We start from the raw sequence: 25,667 nt of genomic DNA, 5'->3' as shown, positions 1-25,667 counted from the left end.
AGCAGAATTCAAATTTTTATTTAAAAAAAAAAAAGCCAGACAAACCGGAACAGTAGAGAACAGAGGCCTCCCTGAGACTATCACCCAGAGACACTCTTTAACCTAGAACAGAGCCTATCCCTTGTGATATATCCTTTAGTGAAATACCAGAGTAGCACACAAAATAAAGGATATTACCCATAAGATTGGTGCCCTACTTAAAAACTATCAGTATGAGATCAAAAGGTCAACAATTACTCAAAGATGAGAAGATAAAGAGGCAGTGTCTTAGTTATCTAGTGCTGCTATAAAAGAAATACCACAAGTGGATGGCTTTAACAAAGAGAAATTTATTCTCACAGTCTAGTAGGCTAGAGGCCCAAATTCAGGGCACCAGCTCCAGGGGAAAGTTTTCTCTCTGTCGGCTCTGAGGAAAGGTCCTTCTCATCAATCTTCCCCCTGGTCTAGGAGCTTCTCAGGCGCAAGGACCCCCAGGTCCAATGAATGTGCTCTGTACCCAGCGCTTTCTTGGTGGTAGGAGGTCCCCCTGTCTCTCTGCTTGCTTCTCTCTCTCTTATATGTAATCTAATGTTATAGATTAAGTCCTGCCTCATTAACATAACTGCCTCTAATCTTGCCTCATTAACGTCACAGAGGTAGGAATTACAACACATAGGAAAATCATATCAGATGACAAAATGGTGGACAATCACACAATACTGGGAATCATGTCCTAGCCAATCTGACACATATTTTAGGGGGACACAATTCAACCCATGACAGGCAGGGAAACTAGAGTACTGGAAAGGGAACAAACTGAGAACAATTAAAGAGGATGTTGACATATTGCGATAAACGTAACTAATGTCAACGAACAATTTGTGTGGAAATTGTCAAATTGGAACTAATTTAACTTGCTGTGTACACTTTCACCAAAAACTCAATACAATTTAAAGAAAAAATATACTGAAGATGTTTATAATTTTTCTTGTTGGTAGTTAATCCCTGAAATATTTCTCGTTACTTCAGAGAGGCGTCATATAATTTGCATTTTACTTTGGCAGCAGCACTTAACGCTTCTGGTGAGGCTGAAATGGGTTCACATTCTCTGACCACAAAAGGAGAGATTGAATTGTACATTCACTGCACATAGCCAGCCGAATTAGCAAAGCTCCCTAGGAGGCCGCTTGAAGTGCCTAAAATGCTTCTCTACAATGATCAGCCACTGCTGAGGGACCTCGTAGGGTGGTGAGAGGAAAGAAGGCTGGAAAAGAGACGCAAGCATTCCTCCTACAGGGAGGGAGCTGGGAATCAACGGCCTGAGAACCTGCCAGAGCCGCCAGGACGAAAAGGCGAGGGAAGGAGGGAAGGGAAAGAATTTCAATGAGTCCTGGGAGTCTCTGTTCCCCTAACACCGAAAAGCGAGGGACGGTCTGGCAACACCAGCCCTCCGGGGAGACTGAGACCCAAAGAAGATATTAAAAACTGCTCCTGCAATAAAGTTACCAAGAAAAATTTCTTCCAGTACTCATTAAAGAAATGAGCTCACCTGCCCCCTAACCCTTTACCATCCTTTCCCTTTTCCAGCCATGATCTTCGCTACCTACCTACTCTACCCTCAAAAGGAGGGCGGCTCCCGACCTCACGTGATACTGAGGTCACGTGACCTGCGCCTCCTGGGAGCCGAAGCCCGGGTTCCAGCTCCGCGAGCCGGAGGGGTCTGGGGTGTGCCGTGCCCAGCGCCCAGTCCCCCGCCCGACGCGACCATGCTGTCCCGCCTGCTGAAAGAGCACCAGGCCAAGCAGAATGAACGCAAGGAGCTGCAGGGTGAGCCGAATATCCCGTCTGCCGCTCTCTCTCCGGCCGCGGCCTTGCCTCAGCCTCGAGCCTGGGCCTCGCGTAGCGGCCCAGAGCCAGAGAAGGACGCGGGCTAGCGTGCACGAGCGCGCTGAAAGGGGAGCTAGGGGGCGGCTTTTCTGGCAATTCTGTTCCTCTGCCGGCCGGCTCTGGGCCCTTGGGCCACACTTCTGTCCCTTTGGGCAACGCCCCCATCCCCAACTCGCGGCACCCTAGCCCCACCCCCTACTCGTAGAACGCTCTGCCTATTGGCCCAGACTCACTCCCGCTCCGTAGGGTTTCCAAGGCTGTAAATCTTTAGGAAGAAGACTGCCACAGCTTTCTCCCGTGGAGTGCTGGCGAGTTAGAACTGTCGACTTTTGAGTTAGCAGCCGAGCACTTAACCACTGCGCCACCAGGGCTCCTTTCCTATTAGAGCAGGGACCTTCTTATCCTGAAGTGGGAGGGACTCACCTGAGTGGAGGAGTTGCTGGGAACTAGTCTGAAGCTGAAATACCTGGAGGCCTCAAACCATGGGAGCGGGACTTGTTTCCTGAATCAAGGCTGTGAATCCTGGACTAACTGATCCTTCGTCAAGTTAGTGAAAAGGGCCTGGGGGTCAGGAGGCCTGGGTGACGGCACTGACTCCTTGGTGTCCTGAACTAGTCCCTACCCCCCTTTCTGTTTCCTTATCTCTAATATGAAATGGCTTGCTTTATGTTTTATTGTATTTTATTTTATCGTAGTAAAGAGATACATAACAAAAAGTTAGCCAGCACACCAGTTTCAGCGTATCAATGCAGCAACATTGATTACATGCAAGTTGTGCAACCATTCTCATTATCCTTTTCCAAATCATTCCACCACCATTAACATAAATTAATACCCCCCTTTTACCACAAGCAAAAGCTTCCCCTTTCCGCCTCCCTTCTACCCCTGGTAACCACTAGTAATCTTTTGTTTCTGTATATTTGCATACTTCGTATAAGTGAGATCATACAGTATTTGTCCTTTTATTACTCATTTCACTTGAGGTGATGTTTTTAAGGTTCATCCATGTTGTGGCATGCATCAGGACTTCATTTCTGAGTAGTATTCCATTGTGTGTCTGTATCACATTTTATTTATCCAATTGTCTGTTGATGGACGTTTTGGTTGTTTCCACCTTTTGGCTATTGTAAAAAGTACTGCAGTGAACATTGATGTACAGGTTTCTGTGGACTTGCTTTATGTTTTGCAAGGTCCTTTTCAGCTCTGACATTCTGAGATTGTTTGAGATGCTGTAGCAACTAGCAGAATAGTAATGAACAGGTGAGGAAACTAGCATCCCCTCTCGAAAAACCAAGTCTTCACTCCAATCCCTCTTCTCCCCTCCTGCCAGAGAAGAGGAGACGAGAGGCTATCACTGCAGCAACCTGCCTGACAGAAGCTTTGGTGGATCACCTCAATGTGGGGTATGAACCTCATCCCCTCAATACCAATCCCCCAAGTTTAGGCACTGGCAAGACTAGGCCCTCAAATTGCTCATGAGAGGGTGGGATGTTCTACTCATACCCCTCTTTCAGCTTAGCTTGATGGAGAGAAGTTTGAGTCAGCTCTGACCACTAGTATTGGGTAGGGAGAAACAGCTGCAGTGGTGGGAGAAGCAGCCAGATTTCCCCCTCCCCACATCAACTTCCCGGCTGCCTACAGCTTGATGCCATCTGCCCATCTCCCTTTACCCCTTTCTTGTCCAGCTGTCACTGCAGCAGGAGGGACAGCACCTTCCTTCACCACAGCTTACCACCCTCTCCTCCACTTCCCACCCTCTGGCAGGCCTGGGCAGCAGCTGGCAGGAAAGACATGGCACAGCTGGTGGGGGTGAGGGCAGAACCTATGCCAGGAGCTAAGGCAGAGCCAGGCTGCCTATTCCCTTCCTTCTGAGTCTCCAGAGGCCACCCCCTACCCCAGCTCTAATGAGAATGCATGTAACATCCAAAGACTTGGGGAAGAGCAGAGGGCTTTGTATTTGACCCTGAGTGACCCTGGAGAGTGCAGAGATGATTTGATATGCCAACTCATAGGGTCACTGTGATTTGGAATCAGAATCAACTAGACAGCATCTAGTTTGGCTTCGGTTTTTTTGAAAGAAAGGAGGCAGTATGATGCCTTCCACCCCAGGGCATGGAGAACAGCTTGGTTGTGATTCCAGAGACTGAGTCATCTGAGTGAGCCAGGCAGGGGCTGGGGTCATCTTCATTACTCATCTAGGGGAGGGGGGAGATTAGGGGAAGAGAAGGCTGTGGTTGCAGCCTCTGATCTCCCTTACCGCCAGACCTCTCCCTCCACTCAGTGTGAATAATAGGGGAAACTGGGATTTCAGAAACTCCCTGGGGAATCTGTTGAGGCATTACTGTTTTGGCTCCCACCCAAGCCCCTACTGTGACCCAGCTGTCTCTCAAAGAGAAGGAACAGGGTTTGCCCCTTTCCGCCCTCCCACATTGCTGTACCCGCCACATGGGAGTGTGGCCTAGGCTTCTCCTTCTCCTCTCCCTTTGCTAGGGGCCACCCCACTTTCAACTCAGAGGCCAGCTAAGCCAAACCCAGATTAGAAAGGGTTTTATGTTGCTGCCCACAGCTCCTCTCATTCTCCAGAGAGGAAAACAAAAGCCCAGTCTATCTCAGCCCATCAGGTGCCCTGCCCACTCTCTTGACCCTTCCAACCCCTTGCCCCCTCCAGCCCCCACACATTCCAGTGGCTGGAGGGAGTTGCACCGGAAGTGGAGTCTCCTGGTGACCTAGAGTTTTGGGGAGGAGAACAAAAGATTCATCATTGGGGAGGGGGGTGCCAGAGGGTTGGAGACACAATCCCTGTGGCAGCAATAGTAATTGCAGCCACCACCTTGATTTTGAAGACAGGAAAACTGTACTGCCTAGAGCAGAAGGGAGGAGGAAGTGTGTATGTGTGTGTTCGTTCATCTGTGTGGGCAAAAGGAGAAGGGCTAGGAAACAGACAGAGCCAAGAAGCACCCCTGGGATCCCTCTCCAAATTCAGGGTTCCTGGAGAGGGGGGATGCTGTCACAGCTCACCGCTGATGAAGACCAAACCAAACCAAACCCGTTGCTGTCGTGTCAATTCCAACTCATAGTGAACCTATAGGACAGAGTAGAACCGCCCCACAGAGCTTCCAAGGAAGGACTGGTGGATTCAAACTGCCGACCTTTTGGTTAGCAGCTGTAGCAGTTAACCACTACACCACCAGGGTTTCCCCCTGATTCAGGGAGGGGCCCAGTTTCCCTTCCCAGCTAGGCCAAGTCCCCTTCTTGACATATCCCTGGACCTCCAATCGCTGCCAGATGTGTCTCTGCTGCTGGATTTTCCCAGCTTCTCCACGCCGCCTTCTCCTTCCCAGCTCCTTCCTCAGGGACATCCCCCCAGGCTAACCCGCTCCCCCGCCCCCGGCTGCAGAAACTCCTGGAGGGGGGGGCGGGGGTAGGAGATGGTATGTTTCTAATCACCTCCCAGCTCAACTGTCCTGGGAATCCTGGGAGTGGAAAGGAGCTGGGTTCCTTTGCATGTACTGGTAGCAGTTTGCATCACATCCAAGAACAGCCAAAATTCTGAGGTTTTCCCCAGCCCTGACTCCTGGCTGGCCTCCCACTCCTGCAGTGGGACATTAGTCCTGGAGACCACCCCCCACTAGTTGGGTGGGTTAACCTCCCCCGTCTTCCAACCCCTAGTGTGGCCCAGGCCTACATGAACCAGAGGAAACTGGACCATGAGGTGAAGACTTTACAGGTACAGGCTGCCCAGTTTGCCAAGCAGACTGGCCAGTGGATCGGAATGGTGGAGAACTTCAATCAGGCACTCAAGGTGGGCCACACCCCTACCTCACCATTCCCTATCCAAGACCCCCATTGGCTGCCTCCAGTCAGGTCACCTGGGGTTAAAGAGGAAGGGGGGAATGGGTCCAAGGAAAGTCCTTTCCAGGGAGTGGATGGAAAGTGCTCCCAGACACTACCTGCCCTGATGCCTGCACTCCCGCCTCCTCTCCCCTCCCCAGGAAATCGGAGATGTGGAGAACTGGGCTCGGAGCATTGAGCTGGATATGCGCACCATTGCCACTGCACTGGAGTATGTCTACAAAGGGCAGCTGCAGTCAGCCCCCTCCTAACCTCTCCACCCTGCCCCTCCTACTTCACCCATGGTGGGCAGGAGGGAGGCTGACAGGACCATGAATAAAACACAAGCCTCCATGTCTATGTTGTGTGTTTCAAGGGGCTACTAACTCAGTGCGGGGTTGGGGACTAGAAGGCTCAAAGGTTGTTTTCCTGAGTAGTCAGGTGCTTTTGGGTGGAGAGCGGAACCAGCTTCCTCTTACTATCCCAACTCTATTCAGCCTGGAGTCTGGTACAGATGCCTGTTAGGTAAGTAGAAGATGGGAGTTTCCCACACCTCGGAAGAGAAGGTTCTAGTGGCCCGTGCTCCAAGCTTCCTAACTCAGAACTTCAGTTTCCTGCCGGGGAGAAACAAAACAGGGAGCAGACCAGATCCCCAGCTCTCGCTCCCTGCCTCTCCACATCCTCAGGGCCTCTCCCAGGCTGGTACTAAGCAGTGTCATGAGTGTGGGCCAGGTGGGAGATTAACTCTTAGGCATGGGGGCAACTCAGGGCAGGGAATGGGGAGGAATGACAGGTCTAAGGCTGCCATCAGAGAGGGTCAGCTGCCATCCTTGACAGCTCCCTTCTCCCGGAAGACCATGACATAGGTGGTCAGGAACCCAGGCTGAGAAAGACAGCCAAGAAAGGGCCCAGGCAAGCCTGGCCTGTGCCAAGCACTGACTTCAGCCAGCGTGCCGCCTCCTCCTCAGCCCCTCCCCTCCCCACCACACATACACACACACACACACACACACACACTTAATACTCTTGGTGCCGGAGTCCAGCCCCTCTGGACCTTGGCCCTAGCTGTGACTAGTGTGGGAACCTCGGAAGACTGGGAGCAGAGTCTGAAACGCAGCAAAAGGAACCGCAAGCATTGTAGTACCCGACAGCTTTCCCCAGAGGAGGTAAGTGGGGTACTGGAAACTGGGGGTGCTATCAGAAGACTAGCAAGATATTACATGTAACAATAACTTAAAGCTTTGAGCGTTTAAGGTGCCTCTTCACACATTATCTTCTTTGATTCTCCACAACTCTGAGGTGGGCATGATGAGTGTTAGCACCACTTGGTAGATGAGAAAAAAGGTTCAGAGACAGTGAGATGCCCAGCATCACACAGTAAATTTGGGGCCACCAGGACTAAAATGCAAAGCTCTTGGCCCTGTACCTAGTTCCGAAAACAAGAACAGGTTACATTTAGAGGGTTCAGGTGCCCCTGGTTTTGTAGGAAAGGGGTGATGACGGCAAACAGGAAGATCCCTCTATTCTCATACAGCAGGTCTGCACGCAGGACATGGCTTGGCTGGTTTTAGTTAAGGTAGTTACAAATATGGGGTCTGCCCACATCTTTGCGTCCCTCTCCCGCAACCCTGAAATCTTTTCGTAGTTGGCTCAGATGAGAAAGACTTCCAGCTAGGGACAATACTAGGGGGAACGGCCTCGGGACCTGCATAAACTGGGCATAGTTTTCCTGCCCACCCTAGGCTGCCACCTGCCGGTCACTTGGGCTCCAGCATGTGGCTTCCTCTGCTGCTGGGTGCCTTGCTCTGGGGAGTATTGTGGTTGCTCCGAGACCGGCAGAGCCTGCCCTCCAGCGATGCCTTCATCTTCATCACCGGCTGTGACTCAGGCTTTGGGCGGCTTCTAGCACTACGACTGGACCAGCGAGGCTTCCGCGTCCTGGCCAGCTGCCTGACCCCCGCAGGGGCTGAGGACCTACAGCGAGTGGCCTCCTCCCGCCTCCACACCATCCTGCTGGATGTCACTGATCCCCAGAGTGTCCAGTGGGCAGCCAAATGGGTAAAGACACAGGTTGGGGAAGCAGGTGAGTGTGACTGGGGCCACCAGGGAACATGGTGTGGGTGCTTCAGATCCCTAGAGCGGTCCCAAGAGAGTCACTTGCAAGGGACACAGGAAGCTAGAGGTACTAAGTTAGGGCTAAAAAACCAAATATAAACCAAACCCATTGCCATCAAGTTGATTACTCACTCATAGCAACCCTATACGACAGAGTAGAACTGCCCCATAGAGTTTCCCAGGAGCGCCTGGTGGCTTTCAACTGCCAACCTTTTTAACCACTTAACCACTATGCCTCCAGGGTTTCTGGTTGGGACCGAAGCTGGTCTCAGATCCTCCCAGGAAGGAGGCAGGGCTGTTGGAGTGCCTTATCCACCCCGTGTTATCTCATCTCCCCCCAGGACTTTTTGGTCTGGTGAACAATGCTGGTGTGGCTGGTATCATCGGGCCCACACCATGGCTGACATGGGATGATTTCCACCGCGTGCTGAGTGTGAACACCCTGGGTCCCATCGGGGTCACCCTTGCCCTGCTGCCCCTGTTGCAACAGGCCCGTGGTCGGGTAGTCAACATCACCAGCGTCCTGGGTCGCTTGGCAGCCAATGGCGGTGGCTACTGTGTCTCCAAGTTTGGCCTGGAGGCCTTCTCTGACAGCCTGAGGTGAGAGGTGCAGGGTACTGGACTCCAAGCCCAAGGGCAGCCCACTCAACCAACCATTAGTGTCTGCGCAGTATGGGCCGGCAAAGACTGCGTAATGCTTACAAGGAGACAGTTTAGGGCTAGACTTCATGGCTTCAAATCTCAGCTTTCTCTCACAAGAGCTTTGTGGCCTTAGGCAAGTTACTTTTCTTTCCCCATCTTTTTGCTTCTGTGTAAAATGGGGATGAGAAAACCTGCCCCGTGGGTGGAGGTATGTGTAAGGCCCTTAGAACAGTGCCTGGGATATAGTAAATGCTAAAAAAAAAAAAAAAAGCCTAGTATTTTTGGGAAGACATACTACTATTAATAACAATGATTACTTATGATGAGCTAGTACCTTTAAATAACATTTTCTCAATTCTCCCAACAATCCTATAAGGGTAGGTATTAATAACCTTAATAACCAAACCAACCCATTGCCAGCAGATCAATTCCTCCTCACATAGTGACTCTGTAGGACAGAAAAGAACTGCCCCATAGGGCTTCTAAAACTGTAATCTTTACAGAAGCAGACGGCCACATCTTTCTCCCACGGAGTGGTCAGTGGGTTCCAACTGCCAACCTTTTGGTTAGCCTAATCACTGCGCCAGCAGGGCTCCTTATTAATACTCTTAAGGTAACGTTAACTTACCTAAGGCCATACAACTAGTGACTGGGACTTAGGACCAGGTCTGCTTGCCTATAGTGCCTGGTCATTATGTCCTCCTGCCGCCTCCTGTTTAAAAAGTAATGTCCCCTCCCCCCCCCACAAAAAAAAGGTTCAAAGTTCATGGGGTACAAAAGAGATCGCTGTGGGGATCATTAAAGGATGACATGGGAGCAGGCCCTGAATCTTGGACAGAAACACAAGTCCCCCAAGCTGAGCCCAGCTTAAGAAAGGATGGCTACGTCACCATCACTCAACAAATACTTTCAGTGTCTATAAGTGTCCATATCCTTCAGTCTCTAACTTTCCAGTCAGCATCACAAAAAATATATTTTATACTTAGATTTCTGCATCTGTGCCAGGGTTAGGGGATACATCTCCACTTTCTCCGTCACATAACCCCCCAGCAAATACCAGTCTACACCCTTCACATCAAGCACCCGGGACTCAACCACGTGTCTGGGAAGCTAGGGCACAGGGTTCCTCTAGCTGGGGACTTGGCAAACTATTGCGTATGGGCCAGACTCAGCCAGCCACCTATATTTTTACAGCCCCCAAGCTAAGAATAGTTTTTACATTTTTAAATAGTTACACTGTAAATGGTTATCTAAGTACCTACATAATATCCTCAATTTTGTTTCTAAGCCAGCAGTGCCTAAGATGTTTACTGCCTGGCCCTTTAAGAAAGTTTGTTCATCCCTGTTCTAGATCATAGAGGAAAGCAAGCCTCAAAAAATACCTCCCTCTCTCTGTCCCACTTGCCCCTAATCCCAGCATGTCAGGGAGGGACCTCCTTCACTGTCAGGACCCATCTTAGCTTCCCATCCTCACAGGGCAAGAACCTAGAACTTCCCTCTGCACCCCTTCCAGGCGGGATGTGGCCCCTTTTGGTGTAAGGGTCTCCATCGTGGAGCCTGGCTTCTTCCGAACCCCTGTGACCAACCTGGAGAGTTTGGAGGACGCCCTGCAGGCCTGCTGGGTGCGGCTCCCTTCTGCCACACAGGCTCAATATGGAGAGGCCTTCCTCACTAAGTGTGAGTAGCTGGGCCCCCATAGGGACATAATGAAGGGAAGTGAGAGTGCCAGGAAGGCCAGCCCACACCAGCCTGCTGGGAAGAGGTGGGCAGGGCAGCTGGGGAGGATAAGGGTGAATGGGATGCCACAGTGAAGCACCCAGCCCATGTGGAGCCTGACCATTCCCCAAGCTGGGAGGGGGACTGAGAAGCCCTCACCTCCGCTGGGCAGCCCGCAGAAATAGGGTCTGAGGTGGGTTGGAGTGGGGGACAGACACTGATTTCAACTACCCCACTGGACTGCAGACCTGAAAGTACAGCAATGTATCATGAACCTGCTCTGTGACCCAGACCTGACCAAGGTGAGCAGATGCCTGGAGCATGCCCTGACTGCCCGTCACCCCCGAACCCGCTACAGCCCAGGCTGGGATGCCAAGTTGCTCTGGCTACCGGCCTCCTACCTGCCAGCCAGCCTGGTGGACACTGTGCTCACCTGGGTCCTTCCCAAACCTGCCCAGGCAGTCTACTGAATCCAGCCTTCCAGCAAGAGATTGTTCTGCAAGAGCCAGGACTCTGACTTATTTCTGCCCCTGCCCTGGAACTGCCTCATGCCAGGCACACGGTAGGCACCCAATAAATGTGTATTGTTTAAACAAACAAAAAAGAACATAGGTGGGAAGAAATGAAAGACTGACACCATTTAACTACTAACTACCCTAAGCTGACTTGCCTAAGGTCTGTAGACTGTTCAGTCTACAAAACAACTAGCACCCAGTGGGGTGTGCAAGGGGACTGTTTGCATCTATAGACCTCCTTTGAAACTGCAGAAACCCTGGTGGCATAGTGGTTAAGTGCTATGGCTGCTAACCAAAAAGGTTGTTAGTTCAAATCCACCAGGTGCTCCTTGGAAACTCTGGGGCAGTTCTACTCTGTCCTATAGGGTCACTATGAGTCAGAATCAGCTAGACGGCAATGGGTCTTTGGTTTTGAAATAGCACCTGGAGTGGCCACCAGAAGACACTTTTGGACATTTCCTAATTCAGTAAGGTTACAATTCAGTGTATGGAATGGGAATAATTTTCTCTCTTTTTCTTCTGGGTGAGAGGGGAGTGGGAAGGGGGGGAGTTGAAGAGGGCTCGGGGCCAGGCTCAGTAGCTGTCATGGGGGAAAAGGCAACAGTCACTTAAATTCTCCCACTATCACAATCTAAGTCAAGAAAGATGGGCACTGGCCACACATGTGTCAAGGATACTTAACACCCTAAAAGGAGCCACGCCCCCTCGAGGCTTGCTGGAGTAGGGGGTTTCTGGGCCCTCAGAGGTGGGCAGAGGCCAGGGAGAAGATGTCCAAAGTAGATGTGGGCTGGGCTCTCCTAGGTCAGACTTTTTTGGGGAATCCCTTTGACTTATGCAGGAGATGACTATATGGATGTTTCAGTACTGAGTCTGGTGGCACAGGACTGGGTGAAGGTGGGGGGCACTGGGCCACAATCTCCTCCAGGTCCCCACTTCTTCCACTGCAGCCCATCCAGTGCCTTCAACAAACATCCTCCTCTCCCAAACACCCCCTAAAATAGGCCTGCTTTTTCCCAGAAGTGTAAAGAGAACAGAGTCCTAGAAGACAGGGAACATGGATGAGGGGAGGGATGGGATTAAGTATCACTCTTGAAGACAAACTGTCTTTTCAGTCTGAAAAAATAATCCATTTAATTGAAAAACCTGGGGTATACTACACTCCCCTAGATGAGGGCGATGAGGAGACCAGACCCCCTACATCACCTCGTAGCCACTTCGGATACTCTTCACGAGGCAACAGGCAAAGACAATTCCCAGGACCTGGAAGGAAAGATGGAAGAGGGAGGTGGAGAGGAGTCAGATGGGCAAGATATCCCAGATCTACCCAAAGGACCTCAAACACACCTAGGGCTCCCCTCCCCAGGCCAATACCACCTGCTCACACCCTCCTCTGCAGATGCCCCGGATGGAGTCCCAGCCCCTGCCCAAGTCACCACTCACCTCCACAAAGGCAATGCCCAGGGCTGCTGCAGCTACCACCAACACTCTGCTCCTCAGCCAGCCCCCAATCATCTCCACACAGCCCTGAGGGTAGCAGGCACAAAGGCTAGAGCACCTTCAGAAATCTCCCACCCACCTCCCCTGGTCCATCTGTCTCTTCCCCACCCTCTGTCCCTTTCCCCACACCCCTAGCAGTCCAGATCTACTCCCATCCCTGACACCAACTCCACAGAACCTCAACCCTGTTACCTCCATCCCTGATCTCTCTCACCTCCTCAAACATTTCCCAGGTTTCCCAAGTCCATACTATTTCAGCCTTCTCCCTACCTTGACATAGATATCCGTCACGTTGGCATGAACCCCACAGCCCAGAGTGACATTCATGCAACAGGAGTCAGGAACTCTGCCCTTGGGCACTAGAATGTTCTCCCAATCTGTGTAGTTATTAGCCCCACAGCACTTAAACTGAGGCAGGGAAGAGATGGGGGAGAAGTTGTTAAATGAACCTCTACCTTCAGGATGGAGATGAGAATCCTCTCACCCCATCCACTACCGCTGCTCCCACCAACCCCACTCACATCTTGTTGCAACTTGTCCAAGAGTATGACCGTTTGGTTGTCTCTTGGGTATGTCTGCATCTGCTTCTGGAAATCCTTCTTAAACTCTGATATCACCTGGAAGTGTGGAGGAGCATTGTTGAAGTCAGAATTCAGGGTACCTGGATCCTAGAGCAGATCTCTCCCTTACCCTCTGCTTACCTGGTCTCTAAACACATAGCCTGCAATGGCTGTGGCCACCTCCACCAGCATGATAAGAGACAGGAAGATGGCAAACTGCAGGCATGAGAGACAGGAGTCAGGTTTGAAGTCTGGGTGAGGGGTTCCAGCCTAGTCCCTAGAACACTCACAACGGTCTTCTTCCACCTCTGCCACCCTCTTCAGCCCCTGCCGAAGAAATGCCCTTCCAGCAGTCCCAGGCACCCATGCTGGCCCCAGGCCCCACTCACTGTGATCATAAGACAGTAGTTCTCTTTGCAGGCCCCACAGCAACCCACAAGGGCCACCAGGAAGAGGAAGGCACCCACTGCAATGATGACCACAGGCAACAGGGAGCCAGCGGTGGCCCCTTGGTTAATAGTCTGATTCAGGATGAGCTGGGCCCGCACACCTACAGCAATCAGTCCCACTGCACAGGCCTGAGTGGAGAGTAGGTCAGGGTTAGGTCAGACCCACACCCCAGCAACCCTCCAGGTGGAGAGAAGAGGGTATACCCTGGACACAGACTTGACCTCACACATCCCAGGTTTGACTGTGGGAGAGGGGTGGCCCATCTTGCCCCACAGTAAAGGCTGAGGAGTTCTTCAAGGAACTCTAGGAACAGAGTCAGAAGCCATACCTTCCTTCAAGCAGCTCTTCTACCACAGGTTGCAAAAAGAGGTGCCCAGAAGGCCCCAGGACACACATTTCCTGATTAGAAGTGGGTGATTCCTACCTGCCTTCAAGGTTCCTAATTTGGTCTGCTCTCAGAACAGCCCCCTCACTATCCACCAGTGCCCACACCAGCCCCATCACCTGTGGCTGAGAGAAGGAAAAGAAGGCAGAAGTGATGTGCCCCTCCCTGAACAAACAGTAACTGCTCAAGCCAGGAGCAAGCTGAGGTGGGCAAAGTCCTCCCACCCGCAAGCAGCCAGGAGGGAATGAAAGGGAATGAGGGGATGGAGAAGAAAAAGAGGACAGGGAGCATAGGGAAGCCCAGAGGCGATAGATAGCATCAGCCCGCCGTTGGCTGGTTGCCCCACTGCCCAGTATCACAAGTGGTTGGGTCACCAGACAGGAAGGGCCACGAAAGATTAGGGGGAGGGTGCTGCGCACCCAGGCTGACCATTTTCTGTCCAAACAAGCCTCAAAGGTCCCCAAAAGTTGGAGGAAGGGGTGACAGCGCTGTCTTCAGCCGTTCCCGAAGCATTTCCTTACACATGTGGTCTACAGCTGCCTTCATTCTTGGCCCCTCAACCCTCATCGCTCCGAAGCCAAGTCTCTGGGCACACTGCCAGCGCGCTCCCAGCGCGCCCCCAGAGCCCCACCTCCGCCCCCTTCTCTCCACTCACGCAAAAGGCCAGCAGAAGAACGTAGAGCAAGAACTTGACACATTTCATCCCTCCTTCCACCGCCATGGCTGCCGGGCCTGGGGCAGAGGGAGGGCGGGGGGATTAGGAGCAGCCAAGGGGGGCCTTAGGTTTCCGGACTCCTGGCCAGCCTTCAAGGCCTTCCCAGCCTGGCCCCCCTTCCCGGTCCCTCCTACCCGGAAGCCCGCGGTCAGATCCAAGTCTCCCAGCCCCCTCTCCTCCGCCGCACGAGGGGAGGGGGCGGCCGCCGCCAAGCCGGGACCCTGTCCCGCCGCCTCCAGGGCCGGGGCAGATCCGAGGGCGCCGGCGGGGCTCCAGGCCGACGCCCGGCCCTCAGGCCAGCCCCGCCACGGCCCTCAGTCCCCAGGCGTTAAGCACCTCCTCCTTGCCCAGCCGGCCCCGAAAAACGGTCCTCGGCCGAGCCCGACCCCCTTCCCCGCCACTTTCCCCGGGGCTCGAGCCCCCAGCCCTCCCCCAACCCCAGTGTACAGTTCGGCCGCCACCTCCCCCGCCGGGCCTCTGGAACTTTGAAGCAAAGTTGATCGAGGGCCACGGGAGCGGCTGGAAAATGCAGGCCGAGCCCCCGGAGGAAGGAGCTCCGGGGGCCTCCCCCACCCCACGCCGAGGTCCGCCGGGGGTCCAGCGGCCTTACCTGGGCTCCCCGAGGCTGTGCGCTGCTCTTCTGCCGCGACTCAGGGGCTCTCTGCGGCGGCCCCCTGGCTCCGACCCCTCCTACGCTGCGGCCCCGCCCCGGGCTCCACTGTGGCTCAGGCTGCAGCCGCAACTCCCTCCCCCGCCGGGTGGCCGCCCGCCTACCTCCTGTGACGCGGGAACAGCTGCGGCCTGAGTCACCCCGGACTTTGAGGGGAGGGCCTAGCCCCCACCCTGGAATACAGCGCCCACCCCCGCACAGGGAGAGCACCCAGGGCAGGACTTAAGAGCGCCTGGGGCCCTTCTGGCGTCCCCACCCCCGTGCCAACTTGGAGACCGAGCGCGGGACGAGCGCCGCCCGGTTTTCTCCGGTTCAGGACAGCGGAGGAGGGCGACAGCCAAAGGAGGGATGGGCAGCCCAGAGTTACCCTCTGAGCGCCCGGGTGGCAGAGTTGAGTCTAGGAGACAAGATGGACTGCGGAAGCCCACCCCCTCCTCTGGCTCCGTCTGTTCAAGCCCCCACCCCCATCCCGAGTAGGAGCTGTGGACTGCTGGGGATTGGGTGGGGCCAGATAAACACTTCTACAAAGTCTCTGGCCTCTTATCCTGGGAGTCCCTCAACATTCCAGAGTAGGGGGTTCCCCGTGGCCCCTCTTTCTTAGCCCAGCTTCTCCACTTTCCAGGGCCCCTGGGCAGTGGCCGAAAAGGGGAGGGAGCCCTTCTCCAGGGCCACGCTACCCAGTCAGCCTTGGCTGGTCAGAGTTGTTTCCCTCCCTCTGGGGAGGAGTCACAAAGTTTGTGGTCCCACCACTCCCGGGAGGAGGCGGGAGCGAGGTAGAGGGAGGACACTCTGACAGGCATGGCATATAACCCCCGAGTTCCCCCCATCCATCCCAGCAAACAGTCCTTCTCATCCCAGAAGGTAAATCCAGATGCCGGCTGGAAGGGAAGTGGTGGGGGGAGGGAGAAGAGCCTGTCACTGCCACTGATCCTCAGAACAGGAGATGGTGTTAACAGGCCAAAGGAGTAGATCAACCATCACACCACCACTCCCCCAGCCTGGGTTCCACCCCTTAGGTTCTTAGGTCTGCCTCAAGAACCACTTCCTGAGTCTTGGTGTGTATGTGTACACAAAGAAGGAAAAAAAAACATAAGAGCAAAAGGAAGGAGATCTAGGCTGGGCTGTGAACAGTTGCCAAGATCACAGTCCTTCCAGCAAGACACACCAAGACTATTCTGGACCTTGCTCCCAGTTGTCATAGCAGGCATCCTGAAGAAAGGAATATTCACCAGGTTCTTTATAATGCTGTTACTACATGCCAGGCATTTGCTAGGCACCCGGGGACAGAAAGAAGAGGAAGACAGTGACCCTGCCCCCCGGTGGCAAGCAGAACCTAGCCCCAGCTCTGAACAGAGGCAAAAGCCAAGGGCAGCAGCTGGACAAGCTCAGCAGAAAGAATACGTAGTGCCTCCACCCTGGGAAAGAGGAACAGGTTTCACAGAAGTAGGTGGTGTTCTCCAAGTTGACTCGAGAGAATAAGCGGGCAAGTCCCCATTTCGGGGGTAGGGGAAAGGTTAAGTGTGAAAAGGGGTGGTCTACAAAATAGGTGGCAGGTTGGGGTTGACTGGCTCAAAGGGCTGGGGGAAGGATGTGGTGGAAGATGGATGGAAAGGTGGTCTAACCAATCAAGATTAGGAAAACTTGGAAACACAACAGCCAAGTCCTGTGCTGGGGCCTTGACTGGATGGATCTCCGTCTGAACAAACCAGCTGTGAAAGACATTTTCGGAACAGCTGGGGAAATTTGAATATGGACTGAGAATTAGACACTAGAAAGCTGTTAGCTGTGATGTTATGGTTACGTAGGAAAATTACCCTACTTTTTAAAAAGGTGCATACTAAAATATTAAGGGTGAAATATCATGTCTGTAATTTGTTTTGGAATACTTCACAAAACAATAGATGAAGCAAAAAAGAGGATAGTTAGTAACAGGACTGTCGAGAACCCGGAAGGCCACGTTGGGTAGTTTGACCAACGTTCTAAAGGCAACGGGGAGTAGTGGGAAGTTTTTGAGCAGCTGGGTGGCATTATGTTGGGGTTGGGCCTACATCAAAATGAGGAGGAATGAATGTCAGCTGGCCTGGGAGACAGGTAGTACATCACTCCATGGTCTGAGGACCAGAACCAAGGAAAAGAGGGAAGTATAAGCAGCATTTCAGAGGGCAAATCAAAGGACTGGGTGACTGCTTACCTGTGGGGATAAGGAGTAGGAAAAGTCAGAGAAGGCTCAGAGTTTCCAGATTTGGGCACCCAGGGGAGGAGGAGAGCCTGGTGGGGTGGTGCAGTAGTTAAGAGCTCAGGCTGCTAACCCAAAAGTCAGGAGTTCAACTCCACCAGTTGCTCCTTGGAAACCCCATGGGGCAGTTCTACTCTGTTCTATGGGGTCGTTATGAGTCGGAATCAACTTGACACCAATGGATTTTTTTGTTTTTTTTTTTTTTAGGGGAAGAGGAGGTGGTCACATAAAGCAGGTGGTACATTACGGGGGCGGGGGGAGGAGAGAGACAGCACTGTAGGCCCATCCAAATGGAAGTGTCCTACCAGGAGTAGTTGGGGATATGAAGCTCAGGAGAGGAGTCAGACTAGAAATAAGCGATATCTAAGGCCATAGATGGAAACCCTGGTGGTGTAGTAGAGTTACGGCTGTTAACCAAAAAGTCAGCAGTTCGAATCTACCAGGCGCTTCTCGGAAACCGTATGGGCAGTTCTACTCTGTCCTGTTGGGTTTCTGTGAGTTAGAATGGACTTGACAGCAAAGGGTTTGGTTTTTTTGTTCTTTCAAAGCCATAGATGGGTTTTTAGGGTCAAAGAGATAGTAGGGGTTAGTAGCCAGTAAAGGGTCTAATAACCAAAAAAACCAAACCCAGTGCCGTCGAGTCGATTCCGACTCATAATGACCCTATAGGACAGAGGAGAACTGCCCCATAGAGTTTCTAAGGAGCGCCTGGCAGATTTGAACTGCCGGCCCTTTGGTTAGCAGCCATAGCACTTAACCACTATACCACCAGGGTTTCCAAAGGAGCTAAGAGGGAAAGGAAATTGAAAAGTTGCACTTCTGTGTTATACCAGGAACTGTGCTGGGCACTTATACCATTAGCTCATTCAATCTTCACAACACTCTGTAAGGTCAGTATCATTTTTCCTGTTTTAGATACAAGACTAGAGATGTGGAGTAACATGCCCAGAGTCCAAGTCAGTGAAGGACTTTGTTAGGATTTGAACACAGATCTCTGGGGATCCCAAAACCTGTGCTTTTTTCCCTCTCTCTAGGAGACCAAGAGAAAAAAGAATATGATGACAGGAGGAGGGGAGAGTGGTCAAAAGTGTCAAATAGCGTAGAGAGGTCAACTCAGGTGAAAAGCAAGAGTAGGCCATTGGATAGGGAGGGCCTTCTCCAGTGCAGTGTCAGGGCAGGGTCTGGAGGACCCACTATGGGCTGAGGAGGGAGAGGAAGTGGAGACGTCCACGTGGGCAGGGAGAGAGCTGAGGTGAAGGGTGAGGAGAACAGGACCTTCCTAGAGAAACACCAGGGAAAGGACTGAGAGCAAAGTGGCAAATGCAGAGTGGTGGCAGCAACTTGGTAAAGCAATGGGTGAGAAAGGATAGTGCTAAGGCCAGAGAGAGCCCCCAGAGAGCAAGCCTTTGTGTCGTGGGGAGAGGGAGGGCAAGAGTAGCCCATTCCTACAGCCTGGAGAGCTGGCACCAGCACCGAGCCCTGAGTGCCTGCTGGGCTCCAGGGCAGAGGGGCCTTTAGTGGGGATGGTGGCTGACCTCGGACCGGGATCTTCACATCACATCCTTCAGTCTCCAGCGTCTGCTCCAAATGCCTGGCATCCAGATACGCCACCAAGCCACCACGACTGGCCCCTTGGGTGCGTAGCATTGGCTGGTGGCAGGTGAGCTGGGGAAGGCACACTTGCCCCTCCCCTCTCAGCAGGGCCAGGCTGCCCTCCAGCTCCACCATGCCCCGACCCACGGTCAGCAGCAGCGCATGGGGCCACAGGTGTACCAAGCAAAGGCAGTGCCTTCTGAGAGCACGCAGACATCGGCCAGACCCATGGTGATGCACAGCAGCTTGTAGCCAGCACCCAAGGCCTCCTGAAGCGCAGCCCCATGCAGGGAGCCCAAAACACCAAAAAAAAAAAAAAAAAAGAAACCCAGTGCCGTCGATTCCGACTCATAGTGACCCTATAGGACAGAGTAGAACTGCCCCATAGAGTTTCCAAGGCGCGCCTGGCGGATTTGAACTGCCGATCCTTTGGTTAGCAGCCGTAGCACTTAACCACTACGCAACCAGGGTTTCCACAGGGAGCCCAGCACCTACAAAACAGATGCCTTCACCGCTCCACTCAGCAGGGCCACCATGCCCCCTGCACCTGCCCCACTGGGAGGCCAGCTCAGAGATGAGATGCAGGTGCCTTGGTAGTGGAGGCCTCAGTGACCCCAAGACTACCACCTGCAGAGGCCAGTGGGGGTGGGGGAGTGTGGGAAAGGGGTGAGTGAATAGTCAGGGAGACATTGGGAGAGGGGTGACAAGATACAGGAGAGAAGAGAGGAAGGTGGAGAGACATGGGGGAAGAATGGGGAGACAAGGGAGGGAAAACTAGACATGAGGGAGATGGGTGGGGAACATTCGGAGAGGGGCAGGAGACAGATGGAGTGGGAGGACATGGGAATGGGAGAAAGCAGAGTGTGTCAGTATCAAGGCCATCTCTGCTGGGGAGGGTAAGAGGCTGGGTCTCAACTGGTGTTCTGGAATTTAAATCCAGAGGCTCCAGCTTTGGAAATGGGAGAGGCATGAGTAGTTGATGGCAGCTCCCAGACCCAGGAATAGATCAAAACAGGGACGAGAGAGGGGCTGTACCTATGGCTCTGCAGGTTCTGCTGCATGGACCACCCCTAGGACAAAGCTCCCCAGAGAGGTGGTAACGGACCTCAGTGAGAACCAGGGCTGAGGGCAGCCCCAAGGGCAAGGTACCCCGCACTGGCTCCACGGAGACATCGCCACTGATACACTGGTTGGTGGAGTCTAGGGGGATGGAGGGGAAGTCTTCAGTCACTATAGGTGGCCAGCTATGACTGCCCCAGTGTCTGGGGAGACCACACCCTTCAGAGAGAGAAAGACTAGGTCACTGTGGTACCCAGGAAGACACCATCATTGCCAAAGTCACCTTATATCCTCAGTGTGAGGAAAGTGAAGCTCAGAGAGATGAAGTCAGTAACTCAGGGTCAACCTGCAGAGAAGAACCAGGGTTTGGACATACCAATTCTAGTGCTGGGTCCACCACGCCTACTACCTGATGTCAGAAGCCCTGGTTTAAGACCTGTCCCACCACTCATGAGTGGGGTAACTTTGATTATATTCTCACCCTTACTGAGCTTCAGTTTCCTCCCAGTTGAACGGGAGGAAAACAACTCCCTTCGCCATCTCACAAGATCCCTGGGTGGCACAAACTGCACCCCATTACTAAAGGAATTGACTCAATGGCAACATGTTTCGTTCCTCCCCCAATCCCCCTTCACAGGGCAGTTTTGAGGATCACAGAGAAATGAAGGGGATAGGTTTTATTACCTTAAATATGACAAAGGCTTTATCATAATTTGTAGGGTTAATAATTTAACTTTACCCTAAGAATCTGATCTTTGCCCTTGATTCCTTTAAAACCTTGGAATTTCTTAAGTGGCTCTGATGTGGCCTCCAGAATATACCTGAGGGTTTATGCTAATGAGGCACCTCTTGGGTGAGGTTGGCCAGACCAGAAAGACCCACCTGACCAACCTCAGGGGCAAACAAAAATCAAACCAGTTCCCAGAGTTGATTCTGACTCATGGCGAACCCATGTGTGTCAGAGTAGAACTGTGCTCCACAGGGTTTTCTTCAATGGCTGATTTTTCTCAGAAGTAGATCAATGGACCTTTCTTCCGAGGTACCTCTGGGTGGACTCAAACCACCAGACCACCAACCTGTCAGTTAGCCATGAGTGCCTTGAGCACCTTAACTGTTTACACCACCCAGGGACTCCACCTTAGGGGAGGGGGCCTAAAGATAAGCTTAATCAATCATGCCTGCCTAATGAGGACCCATTAAAGTCTCTAGACACAGAAGCACTATGGGCTTCCTGGTTGGTGACAGACATTGTTGTATGTGGGAGGATAGCACATCCCTTTTTAGGACATGGAAGCTCCATGTTGGGAACCCTACCAGATCTTGCCTTATGAGTCTCTTCGTTTGTATCCTTTTTGCTATAATAAAACTGTAATCATAAGTATCAAACTTTCCATGAATTTTATGAGTCATTCTTATGCATTACAGAACCCAAGGGAGTAGTGGGGGCCAGCAGGACAGAAATAAGGGAAGCCCTGGGGACCCTTGAGCTTATGGCTAGAATCCTGAGAAGGTAGTAGGAAAACCCCAAATTTGTAGCGAACAGGTCAGAAGTGATGGCATCATGGGGACTCCAGACTTGTAGCTAGTGCCTGAGGTCTTGAGCAGACTTGGCAGCCTGGAGGACTATGCCCTTTAACTTGTGAGGTGTCACCCAGGTCTGGGTGGTTAAGGTCAGGGAGAAGTGCTGAACGTGCAGCTGGCGTCAGAACGGAAGTGGAATTGAATTAAATGGATCCTTACAGTTTCGTATCAGAGAGTGGGATTTGATTTTTCCCAGCATACCATTTTTTAGGTTCATGAGAATTAAAATAATTTTGCTTTGAGAAATCTCTAAATCCCCAAATCTGAGATGGTCAAGATAAGAACAGCCCAGCCTCCTTCAGCCCCTACCACACACCTTGGTCTTGGCCCCCTCAATCCAAGCCCCAAGGCCAGCTCCTCTTCCAACCACCCCCTCTCAACCAGGCTTTGTCTTCAGGACCCTACCTCCATTCTGGCCCCATTCCTTTCCCTACTCCTTGGGCTCTCAACCCCTGATCTCTGGCCCCTCATTCTCCCAAACCTACCCTGGCTCCTGCTCCAGCCTCCTCTCAAAAGTGTCATCGTTACCAATGGGCTCAATCCAGCTGCCCAGCTGGTAAGTGGCCAGGGTGAGCAGCTTTAGCCCCTCCAGCTCAGGAACCTCAACCAGGCGCATGGCCTCCTCACGCACTGCCTTGGCCGGGAATCTGGCTGCTGTGCTGCGTGGTTCTGCTCCAGGACCCATCTCAGGAGCACAGCAGTCTCAGCCTGAGAGTCACAGACCTGCACAACTAAGGTCTCTCCTGGGGTACAGCAAGATGAACAAGAGAGAAATGAGAAGGGGGGAAAGCAAGGGGAGGGGAAATGTAACCTCAGGTTTCTGTTCCTTGGAGTTGAAAGACCTCGGCAGGGACTGAGAATTCATTCATTTATTCATTCATTGAGAGCCCAAATATGCCATATACATACATACTCAATGCCTTCGAGTCAATTCTGACTCATAGCGACCCTGTAAGACAGAGTAGAACTGACCCACAGGGTTTCCAAGAGCACCTGGTAGATTCAAACTACTGACCTTTTGCTTAGCAGCCACAGCTCTTAACCATCAAGCCACCAGGGCTTTCCCAGGCACTAGGAACATAAAGAGATGAGTAAGGCATGTCCTGCTTGAGGAGCTAACAACCTTGTAGGAGCAGACCAAAAATATACTGTGGTGAGGGCTATGACAAAGAGAAGGTCTGGATGCTGGGGACCCCACAGGCCGGGGGATACATTGAAGGACCTGAGATGCCTGCCAAGGAGAGAGGGCCTTTGGTGGGGGTGGGGGGTGGGGGGACTCACCCAAGCTGTTCTCAAACTGGATGGACTCCTCCCAGTAGATGTGGTCTTACAGCTCAGGCAACTGGGATGAACAGGCAGGGCTGGAATGGGTCAGGGGAAGGGGGCACTACAGGGGTCATGTTGGCACCCCCATCTCTAATTTCTGGTTGCCATTCCCAGACCCCTCTGGTCATCCTCGCACCCTCACCATTTAGACACACACACATCACTCCTCAACTGGCAACAAACTTGACCTTTGGGGTCTTGTGCTCTTTCCTGTTCCTCTCTGGGGACTGGATTCCCTGTGAACACTCCTGCCTCCAGCTCCTCCCTACTTCCTGCCAGTTCCTCTCACCTGACAGCCCAGGTCACGCTTTGCCACCTCCTGGATCAGCACATTTGGCAGCGTTTTGAAGTCCCTGAAGAAGCAAACGTTGTGCTCAGACCCCTGCTTTTCCTTGACCAGCAGCTGAAGCAGTGGTGCCTTTGGCTGGCATAACTGGACAATACAGCCAGCTTTGGGCACTGCACCCAGCAAGGCCTGCACTGAGACCTCACCATGGGCCTGGACAGGAGGCAGTAGGTGAGAAATAGTGAAAAGGTGGGGAGACCCACATGACTGGGGAGACCAAGCATGAGGACAGGAAAGAGTATGCACCCAGAGGAACTGAAGGGCTGGGCCTGCCCGTGAGCATGAGGGGAAGTTGGTGGAGTGGGGAGTACCCTTCTGGGAGGGCAGAGGCAAATGAAGATGTGACCCCAATGACTAATCCTAGAGTTCCCCAGTCGTATTTCACCTTCACTCCCCCAACAAAAACTGGTTCCTTCTTCCCAATCCCCAACTTCTCTTAGAGGGTCTTGGGGCTAAAGAGGTTAACATGACTGCAAAGCTACGCAAGCGGTATAATTACAGGTTTATAAACTGGTGTGGAGAGGACAGTAATTACAGTGAGGTCCTCTCTGGGGGCTTGGGGTTTGCGGGCAGAGGCCTAGGAGAGGTCCATTCCACCAACATGCTATCCCCAGCCCAGAATAGCTTCCCACACCACATGCCTACAGTATGCAGGGAGGGGAGAAGCAAGTCTCCTAGGGAAGCCCGCTTCACCTCTGCTACGTCCCAGTGGCCTAACCCCTCCCCTCCTTGGAAAGGCCTGGGTGCCAGGGAATGGGTCCACTGACCCCAGAAATAGAGCCTTTAGGGAGAAAGGCGAAAGGGGATGGGATTGGGGATTCTCCCTGGGAAGGGAGAAAGCGAGCCATTCCCCCCACTCTGTCCAGTTCAGTGGCTGATGGGCAGGGGAGGTAAGGCGTGTGTGTTGGAGGTGGGGGGTGTGGCCAGCATGGTAGGGGTGCGGGATAGGAGGAGTGTTCCCTCCTCCTTACAGTGTTTGCCCGTTCTGGCAGCAGCAGTTTTGAGAGTGGTCCGGGCGTGTCTGGCCTCGAACCCTGGCGACAGGTTCCCAGGAGCTGCAGCTCCACTTTCTGGAGTTATAACAGACCCTCTACCCGAGGCTCCGCAAGCAGCTCTCTCCCTCCTTCCGGTCTTGAAACCTCATCCCCCTCGGCAAAAGACACCGCCTCCTCCACTCCCGGCAGCTCACACCCTTCAAACCTAAATGCCTCCCTTAGGCCCCAACACACGTTTGCTATGAACCAGTCAGGACCTGGAAGGAGGCGGGCCCGAAGGTTGCCTGGGTAACGCCCAGACAAGGAGCGGGAAGCCCCCGGCAGGAGCGCAGTTGCCTAGGAGACTAGAATAGTGGGCGGGGCCCCAGTTTTGGTAAACCTGCTTTAGGATGATTAGGGCACTGAACTAAATGTCCAGATCTCTCCCAACTCTTTCTTTAAAGCTACTGGAGCCCCATCCTCAATACTGGTTCTGGGACAACTGGCGGCCTGAAGTCCCTAAAAGAAACCTCCTGGGTGTTAGTTCCTGCGATTCACGGGTACTCAACAGTACCAGGCCTGAAGAAAAAATAAAGGAAAGAGGCAAGATCTAGGAGGGGTTGGGGAGGCGGGCAAGGCATAATGCATTATGATATGAAACTTCTCTGAACAGAAACCTAAAGTAAAAACATGCAAAGTCTGCAAAAAAAAAAAAAAAAAAAAAAAACCTAGTTTTAGTCCCACCTCCAAGGAGCTGAAATTCCAGATTCTACCACGAGATGGCAGTCTTTCCCACTTATTGGATGAAGTTCCGTCCTGGAACCGGTGGAGAGAGAAAGCCAGGCGGTGGGAATCTTTTCTGTCTCAGGGGTTGTTCCTGGCTCTTGTTCCCTGGTATTTGGCAGACACCCATTATCCCTCATGGTCACAAATACACATTTGCTCTCCCCCACTTGGCTTCACAGGAGTGGCAGCTGTGGCAAGGTCCACTTAGCAAGGTTTGTTAATTATTGGAAGCAGCTATACTAGGTGCTGAGGAATACTTTGATGAACAAAATGTCAGGTCTCTTGGATCTCACAGTGTAATGAGGTGATCAGTTGGAGTAATAGTAACAACAACTAGCTCATTCAGAGCTGTTTGTCCGGCATTTAATTCTTAAAACCTTATGAAATAGGTACAATATTGTTATCCCAGAGAAGACTGGCCTACACTCTCGGAGCCCTCAAGAAGTTTGCAATTCTGCTGAGGGATTGACATCAGAGAAACATTTTAGAGAACAGTATATGCCAGAATATGTGGTAAAGGCAATGCTTGTTCTTGGAGGTCAAAATGGAAAGAAAAAGAATCATGAAAAAGCAGCCCAGGAAAGCTACCACTGATTGATTACAATGTAACCCTCACAACCAGCTGAGGGCAGGCATTGTGAACTTCATTTTATAGATGAAGAAACTTGATGAAATGCTGAGATGCCCATGTCTTGATCCAAAGCAAGGGAGGGACCCAGTTGTCTAAGTTTTCTCCATCATGCTGGAGTCTTAGTTCCTGTTCCCCATGGAAATGGGCTGTCACTTCAAAGCTCCTCACTCTGG

General features: G+C 52.5%; 3 protein-coding genes across 3 annotated transcripts; 2 read left to right on the top strand and 1 right to left on the bottom strand.

The window, feature by feature from the left end:
- Positions 1 to 1,553: 1,553 nt before the first annotated feature.
- On the top strand, positions 1,554 to 6,055 carry BLOC1S1 (biogenesis of lysosomal organelles complex 1 subunit 1). Its single transcript, XM_003405547.4, has 4 exons — positions 1,554 to 1,806; positions 3,197 to 3,269; positions 5,536 to 5,668; positions 5,859 to 6,055. Exons 1-4 carry the CDS (start codon positions 1,569 to 1,571, stop codon positions 5,967 to 5,969), a joined length of 555 nt encoding a protein of 184 aa, XP_003405595.3. The 5' UTR covers positions 1,554 to 1,568; the 3' UTR covers positions 5,970 to 6,055.
- Positions 6,056 to 6,174: 119 nt separating this feature from the next.
- On the top strand, positions 6,175 to 11,192 carry RDH5 (retinol dehydrogenase 5). The gene is made up of 5 exons (XM_003405107.4): positions 6,175 to 6,863; positions 7,440 to 7,780; positions 8,154 to 8,412; positions 9,968 to 10,131; positions 10,417 to 11,192. Exons 2-5 carry the CDS (start codon positions 7,471 to 7,473, stop codon positions 10,638 to 10,640), a joined length of 957 nt encoding a protein of 318 aa, XP_003405155.1. The 5' UTR covers positions 6,175 to 6,863; positions 7,440 to 7,470; the 3' UTR covers positions 10,641 to 11,192.
- Positions 11,193 to 11,786: 594 nt separating this feature from the next.
- CD63 (CD63 molecule) lies at positions 11,787 to 14,949 on the bottom strand. The gene is made up of 8 exons (XM_003405108.4): positions 14,903 to 14,949; positions 14,233 to 14,309; positions 13,132 to 13,320; positions 12,884 to 12,958; positions 12,704 to 12,799; positions 12,453 to 12,590; positions 12,126 to 12,209; positions 11,787 to 11,945 (listed from the first exon to the last, which is right to left on the bottom strand). Exons 2-8 carry the CDS (start codon positions 14,296 to 14,298, stop codon positions 11,880 to 11,882), a joined length of 714 nt encoding a protein of 237 aa, XP_003405156.1. The 5' UTR covers positions 14,299 to 14,309; positions 14,903 to 14,949; the 3' UTR covers positions 11,787 to 11,879.
- Positions 14,950 to 25,667: the final 10,718 nt, after the last annotated feature.

The sequence above is a fragment of the Loxodonta africana genome, chromosome 4, assembly GCF_030014295.1.
Source record: "Loxodonta africana isolate mLoxAfr1 chromosome 4, mLoxAfr1.hap2, whole genome shotgun sequence".
NCBI classification, from domain to species: domain Eukaryota; kingdom Metazoa; phylum Chordata; class Mammalia; order Proboscidea; family Elephantidae; genus Loxodonta; species Loxodonta africana.
Note: the sequence above shows the minus strand (reverse complement) of the source record. Positions and strands in the feature narration are given on the sequence as shown.

Bases quoted from the DNA above. Each gene is read 5' to 3' on its own strand.
- CD63 (XM_003405108.4), bottom strand. From the start codon at position 14,298: ATGGCGGTGGAAGGAGGGATGAAATGTGTCAAGTTCTTGCTCTACGTT. The intron at 13,321-14,232 runs GTGAGTGGAGAG...CTCTCCACTCAG, and splicing joins TTCTTCTGCTGGCCTTTTGC to GCCTGTGCAGTGGGACTGAT. The intron at 12,591-12,703 runs GTGAGTGGGGTT...TCCCTGCCTCAG, and splicing joins TGGACAAGTTGCAACAAGAT to TTTAAGTGCTGTGGGGCTAA.
- BLOC1S1 (XM_003405547.4), top strand. From the start codon at position 1,569: ATGATCTTCGCTACCTACCTACTCTACCCTCAAAAGGAGGGCGGCTCC. The intron at 1,807-3,196 runs GTGAGCCGAATA...CCCTCCTGCCAG, and splicing joins TGAACGCAAGGAGCTGCAGG to AGAAGAGGAGACGAGAGGCT. The intron at 5,669-5,858 runs GTGGGCCACACC...TCCCCTCCCCAG, and splicing joins ACTTCAATCAGGCACTCAAG to GAAATCGGAGATGTGGAGAA.
- RDH5 (XM_003405107.4), top strand. From the start codon at position 7,471: ATGTGGCTTCCTCTGCTGCTGGGTGCCTTGCTCTGGGGAGTATTGTGG. The intron at 8,413-9,967 runs GTGAGAGGTGCA...CACCCCTTCCAG, and splicing joins GCCTTCTCTGACAGCCTGAG to GCGGGATGTGGCCCCTTTTG. The intron at 10,132-10,416 runs GTGAGTAGCTGG...ACTGGACTGCAG, and splicing joins AGAGGCCTTCCTCACTAAGT to ACCTGAAAGTACAGCAATGT.